Source organism: Coregonus lavaretus (genome assembly GCF_964263955.1).
Source record: "Coregonus lavaretus genome assembly, chromosome: 25".
Classification (NCBI taxonomy): Eukaryota; Metazoa; Chordata; class Actinopteri; order Salmoniformes; family Salmonidae; genus Coregonus; species Coregonus lavaretus.
The window spans coordinates 29,700,595-29,721,505 of NC_140012.1; the positions used below are offsets into that span (position 1 = coordinate 29,700,595).

General features: G+C 43.2%; 1 protein-coding gene across 1 annotated transcript; it reads right to left on the reverse strand.

Moving 5' to 3' along the window:
- Positions 1-5,533: 5,533 nt before the first annotated feature.
- fam120b (family with sequence similarity 120 member B) lies at positions 5,534-20,650 on the reverse strand. Its single transcript, XM_084141413.1, has 11 exons — positions 20,601-20,650; positions 19,166-20,187; positions 18,866-19,046; positions 18,619-18,720; positions 18,324-18,496; positions 16,185-16,274; positions 10,494-10,700; positions 8,457-8,559; positions 6,329-6,607; positions 6,029-6,086; positions 5,534-5,913 (listed from the first exon to the last, which is right to left on the reverse strand). The coding sequence occupies exons 2-11, from the start codon at positions 20,180-20,182 to the stop codon at positions 5,883-5,885; spliced, it is 2,241 nt and encodes a 746-aa protein (XP_083997539.1). The 5' UTR covers positions 20,183-20,187; positions 20,601-20,650; the 3' UTR covers positions 5,534-5,882.
- Between the last annotated feature and the right edge of the window lie 261 nt (positions 20,651-20,911).

Sequence of the window (20,911 nt, forward strand, 5' to 3'; positions counted from 1 at the left end):
TTAGGGTACATGAAGCCATGCCATAATTAAATGGGTAATTGGGGACTGTGAAACTCAAAAGGGAGGATGTGTTGCTGTTGCAGCTCCCTTGCATCTTCCTAGACTGCTTTTCAACTTACATGCACATATATGCTTCATTTAGCATTGTGTATGGGGGCCAGATTTTAAGACCTTGGTACCAAAGTTAATCTTAGTTTGGACTCTGTTTCCTTCCAGAACTCCACATCTGACCCAGCATTCTTCAGGCTAATGGTCCACCTCTAGGCTACCTGCTGCTACACCTTTGACATCATACTAATTACAGCTAAGACAAACCCTGTGGGTACTGGAAATGTATTCCAAGTACTCATGCATTCAGTCCACTGTTTTCTTCCATAATCAGATTATATGAGACAGGTTAGTGCAGTAGTGCTCTAACCAGCAGTTTCCCATCATGGTGACTTCACAGGACTTTCATTATATATTGTCTAAAAGCCCATCTATCTCAGTGTCATACTGAACCCTGTGACATCATTATCACTATATCAACAACCTGGTCCTTTTCTCCTATATTTTCTCTGTAGAAATTGATCAGATCTCTTTCCTGCTCAGTCTATATGTTGCTCTGCCGCCAAGGTCAAGTCATCTGTTTATGTGGCTTTGTTTTTCATTCCAGCATGTGTTTTATTTTCTGCAGATAAGAGGAAAGAGCTGTGCTTTGACCACTTGGGCTGTGGAACTTTCTCCATATCCTATTTCCGCTTTGGCCCGTTTTACGACGTCCCGTTGGAAGAATGCTATACTGTATAGCTTCACTGACAAAGTATAGGCATCAGTTCTCCTCTTCTTTAGATGGATACATATGACTAGAGATATCACATTCACATGATGTAATAGGAACTGAATAAGAAGATGAGGTGTTACCACACATTGATGAAGACCTTGCATGTGCTAGATAAATAGACATAGCCCCTATTCTAAAAAGGTGACAAATTACTTTCACAGAATACTTAGTGGATTCGGCTATTTCAGCCACACCCATTGCTGACAGGTGTATAAAATCAACCACACAGCCATGCAAACTCCATAGACAAACATTGGCAGTAGAATGGCCTTACTGGAGAGCTCAGTGACTTTCAACGTAGCACCGTCATAGGATGCCACCCTTCCAACAAGTCAGTTCGTCAAATTTCTGACATGCTACAGCTGACCACATCAACTATAACTGCTGTTATTGTGAAGTGAAACGTCTAGGAGCAACAATGGCTCAGCCGCGAAGTGGTAAGCCACACAAGCTCACAGAACGGGACCGCTGAGTGCTGAAGCGCGTACAAATCGTCTGTCCTCGGTTGTAACACTCACTACCGAGTTCCAAACTGCCTCTGGAAACAACGTCAGCACAAGAACGGTTTGTCAGGAGCTTCATGAAATGGGTTTCCACGGTCGAGCAGCCACACACAAGCCTAAGATCACCATGCACAATGCCAAGTGTCGGCTGGAGTGGTGTAAAGATCGCCGCCATTGGACAGGATTTGGCGGATGCCAGGAAAACGCTACCTGCCCCAATGCATAGTGCCAGCTGTAAAGTTTGGTGGAGGAGGAATAATGGTCTGGGGCTGTTTTTCATGGTTTGGGCTAGGCCCCTTAGTTCCAGTGAAGGGAAATCTTAACGCTACAGCATACAATGACATTCTAGACGATACTGTGCTTCCAACTTTGTGGCAAAAGTTTGGAGAAGGCCTTTTCCTGTTTCAGCATGGCAATTCCCCCGTGCACAAAGCGAGGTCAATACAGAAATGGTTTGTCGAGATCGGTGTGGAAGAACTTGACTGGCCTGCACAGAGCCCTGACCTCAACCCCATCGAACACCTTTGGGATGAATTGGAACGCCGACTGCGAGTCAGGCCTAATCGCCCAACATCAGTGTCTGACCTCACTAATGCTCTTGTGGCTGAATGGAAGCAAGTCCCCGCAGCAATGTTCTATCATCTAGTGGAAAGCCTTCCCAAAAGAGTGGAGGCTGCTATAGCAGCAAAGGGGGGACCAACTCCATATTAATGCCCATGATTTTGGAATGAGATGTTCGACGAGCAGGTGTCCACATACCTTTGGTCATGTAGTGTATGTGTGATTGGATTGGTTCCAAACCTCGAAGGCTGAAAGATAAGAGATCATCAGGGACTAATTACGGCCTGGGCTGAATATTCATCACTGGCCGTGTAGGCACGTACATCAGAGAGGAAGAGAAGAGCTGACTGTATCGTCACTGAGCCGTATATGACAGACAGGCATACTTACAGACAAAACATTGGAACATACTGTAATTACCCATCTACATTGCTTAAAACAATTAGGATTGTCAAGGCAAAGGGAGAAAAGCTTAACTATTTCATTGATTAGTATGTCCCTATTAATGTTTTTCTGCTAATTTGACCTCTGAACTTTGTCAGCTCATTATTTATACATCTGTGCGTTGGGGAGAGGGCCAGGGAACGTGGTGAATTACCACTTGTAGCAGGTGTTCTCTTTGACAGGAATAAGGAGCCCTGCTTGGTACACCATGCATGTCATAACCCACCTCGGATAGACCCAAACACTCTCTCCCTACGGGCAGACCCAGAGATTCTCTAAGTGCAAGCCTAGCGCTGCTCGCTGCTTAGCTGCCTTCTCGGTGGGAATGTGGGACCATTCTAAACACTGATAATGGCAGTGGAGCATGGCAATTGGTTTCGATAGCATTGGACATGCCCCTTGTTCAGGGCTTATGACTTATTTTGAAATGTGTCATTTTGAAAATGATGACAATCACATCTGCGTGAATAATAATAATCACACAGTAAATTACATAGGATATTTTTTATCATTTCAAAGTGACACTTGGTATAAATACATCAACAAAGTCAAGCCATCTCTCACAGCATCTCTGAAGTGATGCTTTGGAGTTTGCTCAGATTCAGAGTAACTTGATCACTACCTCAGATCCCACTGGCCCCTGACTAACATCCTAGCAAAGTGAGAAAATGTAGGGGAAAGTGGGGTACGAAAGTTGGGTAAGTTGAGCCATTTTTTTTGATTCAGCATCACTCCATCAAGGGAAATATAGTGTTCTTTCTAACAAAGATCAAAATATTTCAGGATCAGAATTCATGTAAACATTACAGTTTTGAAAAGATAGCTTGTCCAAAAAAAGGGCTCTCTTGGCACAACTTACCCCAGGTATGGGGTAAGTTGAGCCACGGGACATGTTAAGTTAAGCCACCTACACATTTCTGTACTGAATGAAATATTACCACTACCTTTTAAAAACAATATCTATTTCTATTTCCCAAACACAATTCAACACAATCACAATCGCCTTTTTGTCTATTAATAATTTTAAGCATCTTTTAACACCGGCTTAACACCTAACAAACACTTTGTACTTGTTAAAACACTTTTAACATAGGCCAGGCCTTGTTGTTACCTATATCCCAGCGATAATGCCTTTCATTATGCCTGGGAAGAAAACACTTTAAATTTGCTCAACTTGCCATTGGCTCAACTTATCCCAAGGCAAACATTTTGACTGTATTAGCCTACACAGCTACAAGGATGCACTTTCATGCTAGGTTTAGGACCTCATATTGAAGCTTATAGAAACCCCAACTGATGTACGGAACAATCTGAAAAGTATCTAGTTTGGTTTAGATACAAGCATCATGAAACCTCTAACACAATAAACTAATTTGACTTGGTGAAAATATTTTTTGGGGACCCAACTTGCTTACCACTTTTTCCATGTGGTTTCTTCCCTCACAGACTCCATGAAATGATGACCTCTTCCTAAATATTTTGTGTATGGTTTCCTAGAAACAAGGGCGGATCAACTTACCCCAACCTCGCCTATCCCTTCTTATTTCAGTATGTCAATACTTACTTTGGGATTTCAGATGCTAAACCAAGTGAAATGTACAGTGAGGGAAAAAAGTATTTGATCCCCTGCTGATTTTGTATGTTTGCCCACTGACAAAGAAATGATCAGTCTATCATTTTAATGAACAGTGAGAGATTTGAACAGTGAGAGACAGAATAACAACAAAATAATCCAGAAAAACGCATGTCAAAATATTTATAAATTGACTTACATTTCAATGAGGGAAATAAGTATTTGACTCCTCTGCAAAACATGACTTAGTACTTGGTGGCAAAACTCTTGTTGGCAATCACAGAGGTCAGATGTTTCTTGTAGTTGGCCACCAGGTTTGCACACATCTCAGGAGGGATTTTGTCCCACTCCTCTTTGCAGATCTTCTCCAAGTCATTAAGGTTTCGAGGCTGACGTTTGGCAACTCAAACCTTCAGCTCCCTCCACAGATTTTCTATGGGATTAAGGTCTGGAGACTGGCTAGGCCACTCCAGGACCTTAATGTGCTTCTTCTTGAGCCACTCCTTTGTTGCCTTGGCCGTGTGTTTTGGGTCATTGTCATGCTGGAATACCCATCCACGACCCATTTTCAATGCCATGGCTGAGGGAAGTAGGTTCTCACCCAAGATTTGACGGTACATGGCCCTGTCCATCGTCCCTTTGATGTGGTGAAGTTGTCCTGTCCCCTTAGCAGAAAAACACCCCCAAAGCATAATGTTTCCACCTCCATGTTTGACGGTGGGGATGGTGTTCTTGGGGTCATAGGCAGCATTCCTCCTCCTCCAAACACGGCGAGTTGAGTTGATGCCAAAGAGCTCGATTTTGGTCTCATCTGACCACAACACTTTCAGTTCTCCACTGAATCATTCAGATGTTCATTGGCAAACTTCAGATGGGTCTGTATATGTGCTTTCTTGAGCAGGGGGACCTTGCGGGCGCTGCAGGATTTCAGTTCTTCACGGCGTAACGTGTTACCAATTGTTTTCTTGGTGACTATAGTCCCAGATGCCTTGAGATCATTGACAAGATCCTCCCGTGTAGTTCTGGGCTGATTCCTCACCGTTCTCATGATCATTGCAACTCCACGAGGTGAGATCTTGCATGGAGCCCCGGCCGAGGGAGATTGACAGTTATTTTGTGTTTCTTCCATTTGCGAATAATCGCACCAACTGTTGTCACCTTCTCAACAAGCTGCTTGGCGATGGTCTTGTAGCCCATTCCAGCCTTGTGTAGGTCTACAATCTTGTCCCTGACATCCTTGGAGAGCTCTTTGTCTTGGCCATGGTGGAGAGTTTGGAATCTGATTGATTGATTGCTTCTGTGGACAGGTGTCCTTTAAGAGTGTGCTCCTAATCTCAGCTCATTACCTGTATAAAAGACACCTGGGAGCCAGACATTTTTCTGATTGAGTGGGTCAAATACTTATTTCCATCATTAAAATGCAAATCAATTTATAAAAATCTTGACATGCGTTTTTCTGGATTTTTTTGTTGTTATTCTGTCTCTCACTGTTCAAATAAACCTACCATTAAAATTATAGACTGATCATGTCTTTGTCAGTGGGCAAACATACAAAATCAGCAGGGGATCAAATACTTTTTTTCCCTCACTGTATCTGCTCCCTCAGGTCCTCTTTCACCTGTTACATTCCTGCACCTCAAACAGTTAGTAAAAAAAAAACATCCTACAAAGCCCTTCTTCCTCTCCTTGTGACCCATATCCTATCCTATTGCAACCAATGTCTCAAACTATTACGTAACATGACCTACATTTCTCCAAGCCAATCCAACTGATAGTGAAGTTATGGTAACACAAACTGTGTTCTCAAAGTTCAACACAAGTCAGTCTAATCTTAGACATATCCCCTGAGTGTGTTGGGCTGTGCTGGTCTTAACAACAGGGCAATTCTGTAGGAGGGTCCAGGCAAGGCATGATGGAGGAAGGATGTTCTGCATTTCACCAAAGTGGAGGCCCCCCTCTATCCATTCAACACTGACAGTCAGGGGAAATCAGGATGGGGGTTCTGCCACCTACAACAAAAACAGAGAGGCAAGACAAATCAGAATCTGTTGTTTTTTTCAAGGCAATGCTGAATGAATGAATGCAGCTTGCTCATGCAACAGTATAAAAAATGCTGACACTCACCTAGGAGCCAGGTGGTATCTACTTCTGTTTGGACGTGTTGATCTTGGTCTGTTATGTTCTGTGAAAAATATAATAAAATATGATTAATTATGAATGATATCACATGATTATTATGAAATTCAAGCAAAAATAAAACAAAAAAACATTACGTTTTAGTCAGCTGGTTGAAAATCATTCAACCAACAACAGAATCAAATTAGGTTGCTACTGCTTTGTTGTTGGTTGGTTGGAATAAACCTCAATGGCACTACGCCCTGGCCCAGGCAGCCACCAGCAGCTAGTGGTCTGTCTGTAGCCTACCATGTGACTGTGCTCTGGGACCTCTGCTCTGGGGTCTGTAGTGTTGAGGAGGGGGACCAAGCTGTCCTGATGGGGATCTGGTCTGGGGTCTGTAGTGTTGAGGAGGGGGACCATGCTGTCCTGATGGGGATCTGGTCTGAGGTCTGCAGTGTTGAGGAGGGGGACCATGCTGTCCTGATGGGTATCTGGTCTGGAGTCTGCAGTGTTGAGGAGGGGGACCATGCTGTCCCGATGGGGCTCCTCTTTCCCTCCACTGCTCGCTGTGATCCACATGCTTCCCTGAGGAAAACACCACACAAAATATTTAAATGCTCTTTTAATTATGAGTTTCAGAGTCTTGGTATAAATATTTCGCTGTGGAGACGAAACATTAAGAATCACTCCAAACATAAACCATACAATTCTGTGCTCGCAAAGCGCCACCACCATCTCCCCACAACCCTGGGGTAATGATTACTGGTTGAGTCTAAGACATAAATTAAAGACATACCTTTTTTATGTCTACACTGAATAAAAGGAGTAGAAAACATTTTTTTTGCAGCGTATGCAATCTATAAACTCAGAACAATCATTGTATGAAAGACAGACACTTAAAGTGAACATTGGCAAGGAGACAAAAAAATAAAAATAAATGCCAGTTCTAAAACATCGGCCTCACACACGCATGCAGGCAGACACACGTACACGCACGGTCGTGGTGGCTCTGTTTTTGTCTTGTTTTTACTTCACCACTCTAATGATTAGAGGGGCCTCATTATGTTATTAGGGTCAGAATGTTTGTTTCACCTCAGAGGAACTCAATATTCTGGGAGCATAACATAATTTTTTTCTGTAAAGCACTTTCACTACGGCATATTGTAGGGCTGTGACGATACCAATATCTCAATTTTTTACATGGCAAAAATGAAAACACAGACCAAACTCTTTGTTCCTTTAAAAACCTACTGTATGTAAAATATTGTGCGCTATAACTTGGAAAATAAATACATGTGACTGGATGACAACATATTGAAGTTTGTTTCCAACATTAGGGCTGTTTTCCTAAAGAAGTTAAATCCACTTTGTGTTTTGTTTCCTTGTCACGATACTAATGAGTATCGCGATACTGGTATCGTCCTGGCTCTACTAAGCATTCCCTAAGTTCCCATTCCCATCTATCCTTCAACAGTTATTTTGAGTTATGATAGATTTTGTTTACAGAACTAGTTGCTTATTCCAAACTGAAGCCCCCTTTCCACACTCAATATCTCATAGTATTTGTGGCCCACAGAAATAGGCTATCATACATTAACTAAAATACTGTGTGTGGACGAAGAGCAGACGTTACAAATCATATCATAGTAGCAAAACCAACCAAAACTAAACAAAATGTAGTTCATATTTCACGTGTTGTACAACGTCAAGAGAACAAACAGATGGATCATTTTTTAAATCTCCATAGAGAACCACAGTACGCTGGATGCCAGATGAGCAGTGGGGGTTGAGGACTTTGTAACAGGCTGGTCCTGGGATGTTATAATTTGGTTGTCTTGTTATGTTACCTAATATAGATCACATCCTATAAAAAGAATGATTCTTGTTATGACAAAGCATCTTGAGGAGCCAAAATGATCTTCCACTGGAACTTTGCCAATGGACAGAGGCCCAGATGGATCTTATTATAGACTGTAGAGACTACTGGGTATTGTTCCCCCACAAGGGGCACCAACAGTCCTGCATGGACTGTACACATTCTCTTTCAACTATAATTATTTCCTTTTATTCAGAACATATGGATAATAATGATAGGCTGTCTCTCCGAGCGTGGCAAAGAGTAGCAATGTCTTTGCCTCAGGAATCAACCAACATTGCAGCATAACTTTGAGGAGGATACTATGAACATTATTTTGTAAACTATTTGTTGTCATGGATTTTTTTAGCATTAGCCTAAACAAATAGTATAAGCAGATAAACATGTTTTGTAGATACAATATATTGAACAGTGATTACCCACTAACTGGGCAGAATGAGCTCCTATTACTATTACATTATTAGCACTAATGGACTGTGTTTATGTAAATATGTGTGCATTGTTCACCGACACTGGAACCTCAACACGTTTCATTAGTAAAATGAATGTGTCTCTAACCGGGATGTGTTGTCCGTGGTCTGGACTGGATGGTCTGGCCACGCCTGCTGCAGACTCCCAGGACAAGCTCTCTCAGAAAACGGAAGAGTGACACCCAGGATGCCTAAACAAGAGGATGAGTCAAGTTCAGTAAGAAAAACACTTCCCCCTTGAGCGTACACACAAGGTAGGGTTTCCCCTACATGATTTTGACTTCTATTGGTTTCAAAGACAACTTTGGAGCCACAATGCCTGGAAGTTGCTTTTAGGGCCTCATCTGGAAGATGATCTAGGGGAAAGATTGACTCAAAGTCTGAGGATCCAGTCACAACAGCTATAGTAGCTAATAGCTATAAATCAATCCTACCACCAGTTATAGTAGCTAATATCTACACTAAACAAAAATATAAAAGCAACATGTAAAGTGTTGGTCCATGTTTCATGAGCTGAAAGAAAATATCCCAGAAATGTTCAATAGAGCATATTTCTCAAATGTTGTGCACAAATTTGTTTACATCCGTTAGTGAGCATTTCTCCTTTGCCAAGATAATCCATCCACCTAACAGGTGTAGCATATCAAGAAGCTGATTAAACAGCATCATCATTAAAACAGGTGCACCTTGTGCTGGGGGTAATAAAAGATCCCTCTAAAATGTGCAGTTTTGTCACACAACACAATGCCACAGATGTCTAAAGTTTTGAGGGAGTGTGCAATTGGCATGCTGTCTGCAGGAATGTCCACCAGAGCTATTGCCAGAGAATTGAATGTTAATTTCTCTACCATAAGCCACCTCCAACGTAGTTTTAGAGAATTTGGCAATACATCCAACCGGCCTCACAACCGCAGACCACGTGTAACCACGCCAACCCAGGACCTACACATCCGGCTTCTTCACCTGCGGGATCGTCTGAGACTAGCCACCTGGACAGCTGATGAAACTGGGTTTGCACAACCGAAGAATTTCTGCACAAACTGTCAGAAACCGTCTCGGGAAACGCATCTGCGTGCTCATCGTCCTCACCAGGGTCCTGACTTGACTGCAGTTTGGTGTCGTAACTGACTTCAGTGGGCAAATGCTCACCTTCGATGGCCACTGGCACGCTGGAGAAGTGTGTTATTCACGGAAGAATCACGGTTTCAACTGTACCAGGCAGATGGCAGACAGCGTGTATGGCGTCATTTGGGTGAGCGGTTTGCTGATGTCAACGTTGTGAACAGTGTGACCAAAGTTGGTGGTGGGGTTATGGTATGGGCAGGCATAAGCTACAGACAACGAACACAATTGCATTTTATCTATGGCAATTTGAATGCACAGAGATACCGTGACGAGATCCTGAGGCCCATTGACATGCCATTCATCCGCCGCCATCACCTCAAGATTCTGCATGGTAATGCACGGCCCCATGTCTCAAGGATCTGTACACAATTCCTGGAAGCTGAAAACGTCCCAGTTCTTCCATGTCATGCATACGCACCAGACATGTCACCCATTGAGCAAGTTTGGAATGCTCTGGATCGATGTGTACGACAGCGTGTTCCAGTTCCCGACAATATCCATCAACTTCGCACAGCCATTGAAGAGGAGTGGGACAGCATTCCACAGGCCACAATCAACAGCCTGATCAACTCTATGCTAAGGAGATGTGTCCCGTTGCATGAGGCAAATGGTGGTCACACCAGATACTGACTAGTATTCTGATCCACTCTCCTACCTTTTTTAAAGGTCTCTGTGACCAACAGATGCATATCTGTATTCCCAGTCATGTGAATTCCATAGATTAGGGCCTAATTAATTTATTTCAATTGACTAATTTTCTTATATGAACTGTAACTCATTAAAATCTTTGAAATTGTTGCATGTTGTGTTTATATTTTTGTTCAGTGTATAAATCAAACCTACCACCACTGTTTCAGTAGCTAATATTTATAATCAATCCTACCACCACTGTTACAGCAGCTAATAGCTATAATCATTTTACATTTTAGTCATTTAGCAGACGCTCATTTTTTTTGTTCATACATAATCAATCCTACTACCACTGTGTACACTGACTCACATTGCCCTCCAGCAGCTCCTCCTGTGGCCTCCCCAAGTGAGCCAGCAGGTACTTTGAGTGGAAGAGCAGGCCGTCAAAGGTGTTCCAGGGCATCAGCTGCTCCATGGGGAAGGGGCATCCGCAAGCGCTGTTGGCGGCCGCCAGGTGGGTCAGCCCTCGGACAAACAGAGAGCCCAGCTGAACTGCCCGGGGCGCCACATGAGAGACCTGCAGAGCAGATAGAATGAGTAGAGCTCACATGACTCTCTATTCTACATGAAATAATCATATCTGTTCTATACCATATGTTTCTATGGGAACGTTCTGTAATGTATCGTCCTAACTGTATGGCATGACGACAGTTGAAGAGTATGCTATAGCACATACATTATGGAGCCTGGCTAGTTCCAGTTAATAAACTCTGCCCCAGAGAGTTGACCTGCAGCAACAGCACAGAGAGAGGAGAGGCAGGGGTAGCAGCAGGACAGGAGCAGTTGCTAGCTAGCCAACAGGCAGATGTTCCTTGTACAATTCCCTACATATTTATTTGGACAGGAAAGCTAAAATGTTTAATTTGGTTCTATACTCCAGCATTTTGGATTTGAGATCAAATGTTTTATATGAGGTGACAGTACAGAATGTCACCTTTTATTTTACCGTTTAGAAATGAAAACACTTTATGTACAGTGGGGAAAAAAAGTATTTAGTCAGCCACCAATTGTGCAAGTTCTCCCACTTAAAAAGATGAGAGAGGCCTGTAATTTTCATCATAGGTACACGTCAACTATGAAAGACAAAATGAGAAAAAAAAATCCAGAAAATCACATTATAGGATTTTTAATGAATTTATTTGCAAATTATGGTGGAAAATAAGTATTTGGTCAATAACAAAAGTTTTGTCAATACTTTGTTATATACCCTTTGTTGGCAATGACACAGGTCAAACGTTTTCTGTAAGTCTTCACAAGGTTTTCACACACTGTTGCTGGTATTTTGGCCCATTCCTCCATGCAGATCTCCTCTAGAGCAGTGATGTTTTGGGGCTGTCGCTTGGCAACACGGACTTTCAACTCCCTCCAAAGATTTTCTATGGGGTTGAGATCTGGAGACTGGCTAGGCCACTCCAGGACCTTGAAATGCTTCTTACGAAGCCACTCCTTCGTTGCCCGGGCGGTGTGTTTGGGATCATTGTCATGCTGAAAGACCCAGCCACGTTTCATCTTCAATGCCCTTGCTGATGGAAGGAGGTTTTCACTCAAAATCTCACGATACATGGCCCCATTCATTCTTTCCTTTACACGGATCAGTCGTCCTGGTCCCTTTGCAGAAAAACAGCCCCAAAGCATGATGTTTCCACCCCCATGCTTCACAATAGGTATGGTGTTCTTTGGATGCAACTCAGCATTCTTTGTCCTCCAAACACAACGAGTTGAGTTTTTTTTTTTTGGTTTCATCTGACCATATGACATTCTCCCAATCCTCTTCTGGATCATCCAAATGCACTCTAGCAAAACTTCAGACGGGCCTGGACATGTACTGGCTTAAGCAGAGGGACACGTCTGGCACTGCAGGATTTGAGTCCCTGGCGGCGTAGTGTGTTACTGATGGTAGGCTTTGTTACTTTGGTCCCAGCTCTCTGCAGGTCATTCACTAGGTCCCCCTGTGTGGTTCTGGGATTTTTGCTCACCGTTCTTGTGATCATTTTGACCCCACGGGGTGAGATCTTGCGTGGAGCCCCAGATCGAGGGAGATTATCAGTGGTCTTGAATGTCTTCCATTTCCTAATAATTGCTCCCACAGTTGATTTCTTCAAACCAAGCTGCTTACCTATTGCAGATTCAGTCTTCCCAGCCTGGTGCAGGTCTACAATTTTGTTTCTGGTGTCCTTTGACAGCTCTTTGGTCTTGGCCATAGTGGAGTTTGGAGTGTGACTGTTTGAGGTTGTGGACAGGTGTATTTTATACTGATAACAAGTTCAAACAGGTGCCATTAATACAGGTAACGAGTGGAGGACAGAGGAGCCTCTTAAAGAATAAGTTACAGGTCTGTGAGAGCCAGAAATCTTGCTTGTTTGTAGGTGACCAAATACTTATTTTCCACCATAATTTGCAAATAAATTCATAAAAAATCCTACAATGTGATTTTCTGGATTTTTTTTCCTCAATTTGTCTGTCATAGTTGACGTGTACCTATGATGAAGATTACAGGCCTCTCTCATCTTTTCAAGTGGGAGAACTTGCACAATTGGTGGCTGACTAAATACTTTTTTCCCCCACTGTATCTAGTCCCCCCATTTGAAAGTATCATAAGTATTTGGACAAATTCTCTTATAGTGTATTAAATTTAGTCCAAAGTTTAGTATTTGGTCCCATATTCCTAGCTTGTGACTCTACAAACTTGTTGGATGCATTTGCAGATTGTATTGATTGTGTTTCGGATTATGTTGTGCCCAGTAGAAATGAATGTTAATAATGTATTGTGTCATTTTGGAGTCACTTTTATTGTAAATAATAATAGAATATGTTTCTGAACACTTTTACATTAATGTGGATGCTACCATGATTATGGACAATCATGAATGAATCTTGAATAATGAATCGTTACAGAGGCCTAAATATCATACCCCCCAAAAATGCTAACATCCCCTGTTATTGGCAGTGGTGAGAGGTTAGCATGTTTATGGGGCATGATCTTTGTGCATCTGTAATTTTACATAAAGTGCTTCCATTTCTAAATGGTAAAACAGATATTAAAATACCCTCAATTAAAAAGTGACATTCTGTACTGTCGCCTCATATGAAACATTTGATCTCAAATCCAAAATGCTGGAGTATAGAGACAAATGAAAAGTTCCAGCTTCACTGTCCAAATAAATACGAAGGGGAGTGTATTTACCCTCAGGTCTCACCTGGGCCCTCCCATAGCAGATAAGAGAGGGCTGATTAGGCCCTGTCAAACACATCGGCCCAGAGACCTGCCTGCCACCTGCTCCCCATTTAAACACAGCTTCAGCTAAAGCAAACTAAGAGAGAAGAGAGATAGAGCTAAAGTCTGCGCCTTCCAGGCACACTGCCCCTAAACAAAGCACTCATCCCACATCTAAACACACATACAGGCAATCAAGGGAAGCTACTACTTTGGGGCTTATTTAAAACAGAGTATCTCTGAGCATAGGCCTAAACTGGCCAATTTGACACGTAGTAATTTGACAATGTGTGGCTACACATGTCCTGTACATTGGTTGAAATTGGCAGTTAAAGTAAGAAACACATACTTGTGTGTGGGATCCCTGGCCAATTAGGAAACCAGTAAAAATGTTCCTTTAACATTTCTAAACTTAGTCAAACCTCCTTTCCATAATTTGGTGTATTTTTCTCTAAATGCTTAAGTCAGAATGCTAATCTCCAGCCATGGAACCACCCTCAGTGAAGAGGATAAAAGTTGGGAAGGACTTTAAGTAGATGGGTGCAGCTGTCCTCACAGCAACTTCCCCAAAGCATAAACATTCAAATCTCCTCCAACCAGATGCCTGAGACAGCCGACACCCCTGGGGGCACCCCTCTGTGTTTTGGACAACCGTCTCCCGTCCATTACACAAGAGAGGATCTTACTAGTGTATATTTGAAACAGCACCACACATCCCATTCTGCTGTACAAGCTTAGATGATCAGTGTCTCATGACCAGGGTTGCAAAATTCTGGGAACGTTCAATATCTTCTCTGGTTTTCCCGAAATCCAGGTTGGAGGATTCCCGGAATGGGGAGGGAATAAGCAGGAAATCCAGAATCCTACAATGAGGATTTCTGGAAAACCAAGGAATTTATTGAACGTTCCTGGAATTTTGCAACCCTACTCATGACACTAGTAGAAACTAGGAATGGTCTAATTTGGAGCCCTTGCCGTTGAATAAAAGGGTTTATCTGTGTGAGTGTGGATGAGGGCTGAATGCTGGCTCCCAGCAGCTCCCTAATGCAGTGGCATCCCCTGATCCCCAGCCCTAGGCTGAATGGACATTCCCCCAGTATGAGAAAGCACTGCAGGGGGAGAGAGATTAGAGAGAGAGGAGAGAGATGGAGACTCTCCAGGGGCATCAGGCTGCCCCTGGAAAGTCTCCTGCCATCTGGCTCCCCCTCCTCCTCTCTCCAACCCTCCCCGCCCCTTCTGAGATTTCAGGCAGATGTGAAATACTTCCTGATGGGATACAACAATGGTGTGGGGCAACAGGTGCACGTGGAGCCCTGGAGTAGGAAAGGCAGACAAGCCTACACACTCTTATCTGTCCAGCATCAGGCTGTCCCCACCCAGCCCGGCGTGTGCCTCTCTCTCTCCCTCCTCCAGTCCACCCATTCAACACCTGCTACTGTGCACTTACTAAACAGAAATCTCCCCAACACAAACAATCCTTATCACCCCATATATTCTGGGATCTAGTGTTACACAAGCTGGAGTTTACTGAAGCTGTTATATAAACCAACACACACAAAAACCGTACAACGTTCAATGATCACAACAAACATAACCTTTAAAAGTAAGAGAAAGAATGGAGAGTTGCACATGATAGTGGCCACAGTGAGCCGATTTGTATTAATATCAGAGTAACAGTAACAATCCTGATTTGACAAGTCCAGAGAAACTGACTGACGCTAGCTTTAGGGAGGACGCTATGGAGGCACCGTAAATCAGGAGGAGGCTTCCTGGATGTCTCCCACCAGGCTTTAATTTGTCATTGCTATCATCCATTATCTCTACCGTAAGGAGCCGCTATCAACCCGGGCTCAGGAAAACCACTGCCCGCTCTGGGCAGCTGGGGCAGAAATAGCAGGCATAGTAGGGTTTAAATTAGGGTGGGGAGCTGCAAATAGCCGCTGTGGTCAGTGTCGGGGACAGCTTGGAGTCCGTCGCCAAAGCATCATTCTCAGGTTCAGACCACAATTAGAGCAGTTTGGTAGGAATGTCACAATGCGCCCCAAAATTACGCCCCCCTCAGCAGTTTCTACTGCTGCATCTTCTTGCATATTGAGAAAGAGTCAACTGAGTTTCTTCTGTGGGACTTGCTGTATTGTGGAAAAACGGCTTCTTGACTATACAATTCTCCCAAGACCTAGGGTGGGTCAAATAAAATCTGTGTTCTTGCACCCTACTTGCTATGGTCTCTCAGTCTGTTGTCAGTCATTTGCGATCAGCCAATCATCCTCCATCTGACCTTCAACACACACTCTAAATAGACCTTTGTCAGGCCATTATCTTAAGTGGTTGTTTATTTGCAAACATCTCAATGACTGGGTAGGAGCCATATGATCATGGGCTATACACTATACACTCTCCAACCTAATTGGCAGGTTGCCCTCACATGATGCTGGAGTTTGCAAAATTAGAAAACTTGGATGAGTAGTATAAAGATGTAGTGTATATACCGGAAAGACTTCTATGCCTTCCGAAAAGCTTTCCAACTATCTTCAGTTTTTCCTAAATAGAAGGGTCCTACTTTAAAAACAAACTACTTTATAATCTTAATGAAGTCTTCACAAACGCTTAATAAGGCCTACATAGATGATACACAAATCATTTATAAGCAAATGTATAACTATATAAGTTACAGGTCTTTATATCTGACACTTTCCCAAATGTGATATAACCCTTTTCTGAAGCATCTATAAAGACCTTAAAGGGTTTGTCAGAGACAGCCAGAGGACACTAGTGTATCTCACTCACCCTTGTGTGAAGCAGTTCTGAGTAGGATTTGTACCTGACACAGATAGCTTGGCTGAGATAAGCATCTATGTCTTCCAAGGAGAGGCCCACCTAAAAACAAGCATGAGAAGTGTTCTAGTCTGAGGGTAATGGAAACACGGTCTCGTATACAAAACAAACATCCAAGAATGAGAAATCACTGAGAAAACATGAATAATGCATTATGCATAGAGCACCTTAAGTGCAGCAGTAGACATACAGTGGGGAAAAAAGTATTTAGTCAGAAACCAATTGTGCAAGTTCTCCCACTTAAAAAGATGAGAGAGGCCTGTAATTTTCATCATAGGTACACGTCAACTATGACAGACAAATAGAGAAAAAAAAATCCAGAAAATCACATTGTAGGATTTTTAATGAATTTATTTGCAAATAATGGTGGAAAATAAGTATTTGGTCACCTACAAACAAGCAAGATTTCTGGCTCTCACAGACCTGTAACTTCTTCTTTAAGAGGCTCCTCTGTCCTCCACTCGTTACCTGTATTAATGGCACTTGTTTGAACTTGTTATCAGTATAAAAGACACCTGTCCACAACCTCAAACAGTCACACTCCAAACTCCACTATGGCCAAGACCAAAGAGCTGTCAAAGGACACCAGAAACAAAATTGTAGACCTGCACCAGGCTGGGAAGACTGAATCTGCAATAGGTAAGCAGCTTGGTTTGAAGAAATCAACTGTGGGAGCAATTATTAGGAAATGGAAGACATACAAGACCACTGATAATCTCCCTCGATCTGGGGCTCCACGCAAGATCTCACCCCGTGGGGTCAAATTGATCACAAGAACGGTGAGCAAAAATCCCAGAACCACACGGGGGGACCTAGTGAATGACCTGCAGAGAGCTGGGACCAAAGTAACAAAGCCTACCATCAGTAACACACTACGCCGCCAGGGACTCAAATCCTGCAGTGCAAGACGTGTCCCCCTGCTTAAGCCAGTACATGTCCAGGCCCATCTGAAGTTTGCTAGAGTGCATTTGGATGATCCAGAAGAGGATTGGGAGAATGTCATATGGTCAGATGAAACCAAAATATAACTTTTTGGTAAAAACTCAACTCGTCGTGTTTGGAGGACAAAGAATGCTGAGTTGCATCCAAAGAACACCATACCTACTGTGAAGCATGGGGGTGGAAACATCATGCTTTGGGGCTGTTTTTCTGCAAAGGGACCAGGACGACTGATCCGTGTAAAGGAAAGAATGAATGGGGCCATGTATCGTGAGATTTTGAGTGAAAACCTCCTTCCATCAGCAAGGGCATTGAAGATGAAACGTGGCTGGGTCTTTCAGCATGACAATGATCCCAAACACACCGCCCGGGCAACGAAGGAGTGGCTTCGTAAGAAGCATTTCAAGGTCCTGGAGTGGCCTAGCCAGTCTCCAGATCTCAACCCCATAGAAAATCTTTGGAGGGAGTTGAAAGTCCGTGTTGCCCAGCGACAGCCCCAAAACATCACTGCTCTAGAGGAGATCTGCATGGAGGAATGGGCCAAAATACCAGCAACAGTGTGTGAAAACCTTGTGAAGACTTACAGAAAACGTTTGACCTGTGTCATTGCCAACAAAGGGTATATAACAAAGTATTGACAAAACTTTTGTTATTGACCAAATACTTATTTTCCACCATAATTTGCAAATAAATTCATTAAAAATCCTATAATGTGATTTTCTGGATTTTTTTTTCTCATTTTGTCTTTCATAGTTGACGTGTACCTATGATGAAAATTACAGGCCTCTCTCATCTTTTTAAGTGGGAGAACTTGCACAATTGGTGGCTGACTAAATACTTTTTTGCCCCACTGTAACTATTGTTCCTTATCAGACACTATCAGCTTCATTGACTAGAAAGAACCACAGAGAAAAAGAGCTAGGATTTTCAAATTATCTATGTGATAATGCCGGCCCTCTTTTCATAACATAACAAAGGTCAATAATACGAGCTAGCAACATTGTAAAACCCCAGAGGGGTGACTGGTTCATGTAGACTTCTACGTTGTTCAATCATGATAACACTCTACTGAGACGAGAGGCTGAAGTACAGGCGTTTGTAAAGAATCAGACCAAAAAAACACTTCACACTAAAACATAGTATTTTCCCCACCTGCATGGCAATGTAGGTCACAAGGCACAGCACAGACATCAAAGAGCCATCCAGACGATCATGCTCCACTGAGAATTCATCCAACTCAAATACAGCCAAGAAGGTGGAGATGCGGAGGCATGTCGTTTCGGAGTCCTTCCCAAACCATAAACCTGTCAAATCTAGTTTTCCAACTTGGCAAGGAAAATATTATTTCAAGGTGAGATATATCCATCTACGGCACTTTGCATCAATATGCAATGAACTTCTTATTCCACATGAGTTGTTAAATTAATGTTAAGAATTCACAACATACCAGAGTGGTTCAGGGGCAAGGGAGATACTACTTTGGGCTCCTTTAGTGGGTTTCCAGGAAAGACAAACCATTCCCTCACGGTTGGGGCCCGTCCACCAATGTCTGAGAAAAGATGCATGATAAATGGCAACCTGTTTCATTGAGGTGGTGCTAGGTAGTAAAATTGACAACAAATAAGAATGCAATGTTGTAATAACCATGTAATAATCACCATGTAATATTGTAATAACTATGTAATATACAATACCTGGAGTTGTGGGTAACAGAATGCCGTAGATGCGTTCTCTGCAAGGTTGATACACAATTGCCTGTGGAGTGAGCTCAGCATCCTCCCTGTCTTCAAGTGTATTACTGCATTCCACCACACCATCATACAGTACATTGTATACCATAAAACACTCTGCTCGCATGTGCTTTTCTTTGGCTGCCTGTAAAACAAAAAAACAGGATTCAAAACAATCATCATCAACATCATATTGTTTGGGCTTTTTATGTTATTAGCTCTTTAAACTGCAACAATGTATGTCTGCTTCTTCTATTGAATTACCTTGAGGATGTCAGGACTCAAGTAGCTCTTCATCAGACACACAGGGCTATGAGGAGAGGTATCACTAATGTCCCATAGCGGCTGTTGACCAGGAAGTAGATAGTACTGTATTCCTTTCTCCAGAACCTCTCTATCTGTTAGAGGCAGAGAGCTAACACCATGGGCTCCCTCTCTGGACAGCTTGTTGCTACTGATGAAATCTGCTACAGCATAAATCTTCTCCCCTTGAGGTGGAGACTGTGGATGTTTCCTCCTGTAAGCTGCCAGGGCATCACTACGCAGCCGCTGCATCCGCTGCTCTGGCACCACGTCATTACCAAGGAGACACGCGAGCAGAGGGAGCTCACTCTTCTGCAGCTGGAGGGCATGGCACAGTTTGTCTCTGGAAAACAGCACAGTGATCATGGTGTCTAGCCTCAGCCGACTCACAGACAGATAGGGGACTGAGTCATAGATAATAAAGTCTGTGTCCTGCCCCAGGATGCCCATACAGTTGTGACGGAGGGCAAAGCAGGCGATCTCATAGTCGGCCTCGCGAACAGAGCACCAAGTCTCCTGGCCCAGAGACTTGAGGGCAAAGCGAGAGAAGGTGGCCAGCCCTGAGGGGAGGCAGAACAGCTCCCGGCCAGGCTGTTGACCATGACACTTTAAATGGTGGAACACCCTGGCAACCTCCTCGTTGACCTTCAGTCGCCGTTTCACCCACTCTGCCCGTTTTTCTTCTTCCACTACCCCGTCGAAGAAAAACACAAGTCGAATACCTGCAGTCGTGAATGCACCCACAAACTCCTTCAGGCAATGCATATACTCTTTCCACTGGCCACCATACACCCCGGCTTGACAGCTGTACCAGTGCCTCAGACAGGCCATGCCATCCACCACCAGTGTAGGAGGAGTGCTGCTGCTGCCCTGTTGGTGACTGTTGACATGCTGCCTTGCCATCTCCCTGAGATCCACCATCACACAGGTTTCTGGACAACATTTCTCCATGAAATACTGCAAGCCTTTTACACCCATTCCTGCTACAAAGACAAACAAATTAGATAAATACGTTTTAAATAGTGTGCTTAGCTATTCCAATAGGAGCAATATTTACACTAGATCATACCAGTCAATGTATATCATGCAAGTGAATTCATGACTGACTAAATGGGTAATGCTCACAGAATATTCAGGGCAATTCATTTCACAACATTTTAAACAGTTTCAACGGTGCACGCTCACTTTGCGCGCACTGAAATGTGCCTCCCTGGCCATGCTTTTCAGTCTGCAGGACTTGCATGTAACAGTAGCTACCTACCTTGCTAGCTAACCAACCCCTGGGCCTGGCGAGCAACTACGGGTTTGCACTGTATCTGCATTCGATGCATTGCAGTCTGCATAACTGTGTATACGTGATGCACCAAATAGCCTTCCTTAATGTGGTCTTACTTACTTCGGCGTTAAGATAACGTGGCAGCATGTGTGCTAGCTAGCTGTTAGCAGATAGGATCACTTCCTGTTTTGAACTGGACGCTGAGTTGCGTCAGCACGTAAGAGACAAAAACACACGTGCGCGCAGGGATACTTTTTGTTTAACTTTTAAAATGTAACATTCTGCAACGAGGTAACTCAAGTTTGCAACATTTGTTTCGATTTTTTAAACATCACCACAGTAGCAGTTTGGGAGACGTATTATAGCTATTGCAACTTGAAAGTTGTAACTGTTCAATGTGGTCCTCTGTAGCTCAATTGGTAGAGCATGGC

What these genes read in the sequence shown, in the direction of transcription:
- fam120b (XM_084141413.1), bottom strand. Translation starts at nt 20,182, where the DNA reads ATGGGTGTAAAAGGCTTGCAGTATTTCATGGAGAAATGTTGTCCAGAA. An exon ending in TCTGTTACCCACAACTCCAG is followed by an intron (nt 18,721 to 18,865) that starts GTATTGTATATT and finishes ATCTTTTCTCAG; the next exon opens with ACATTGGTGGACGGGCCCCA. An exon ending in CTTGCCCCTGAACCACTCTG is followed by an intron (nt 18,497 to 18,618) that starts GTATGTTGTGAA and finishes TTCCTTGCCAAG; the next exon opens with TTGGAAAACTAGATTTGACA.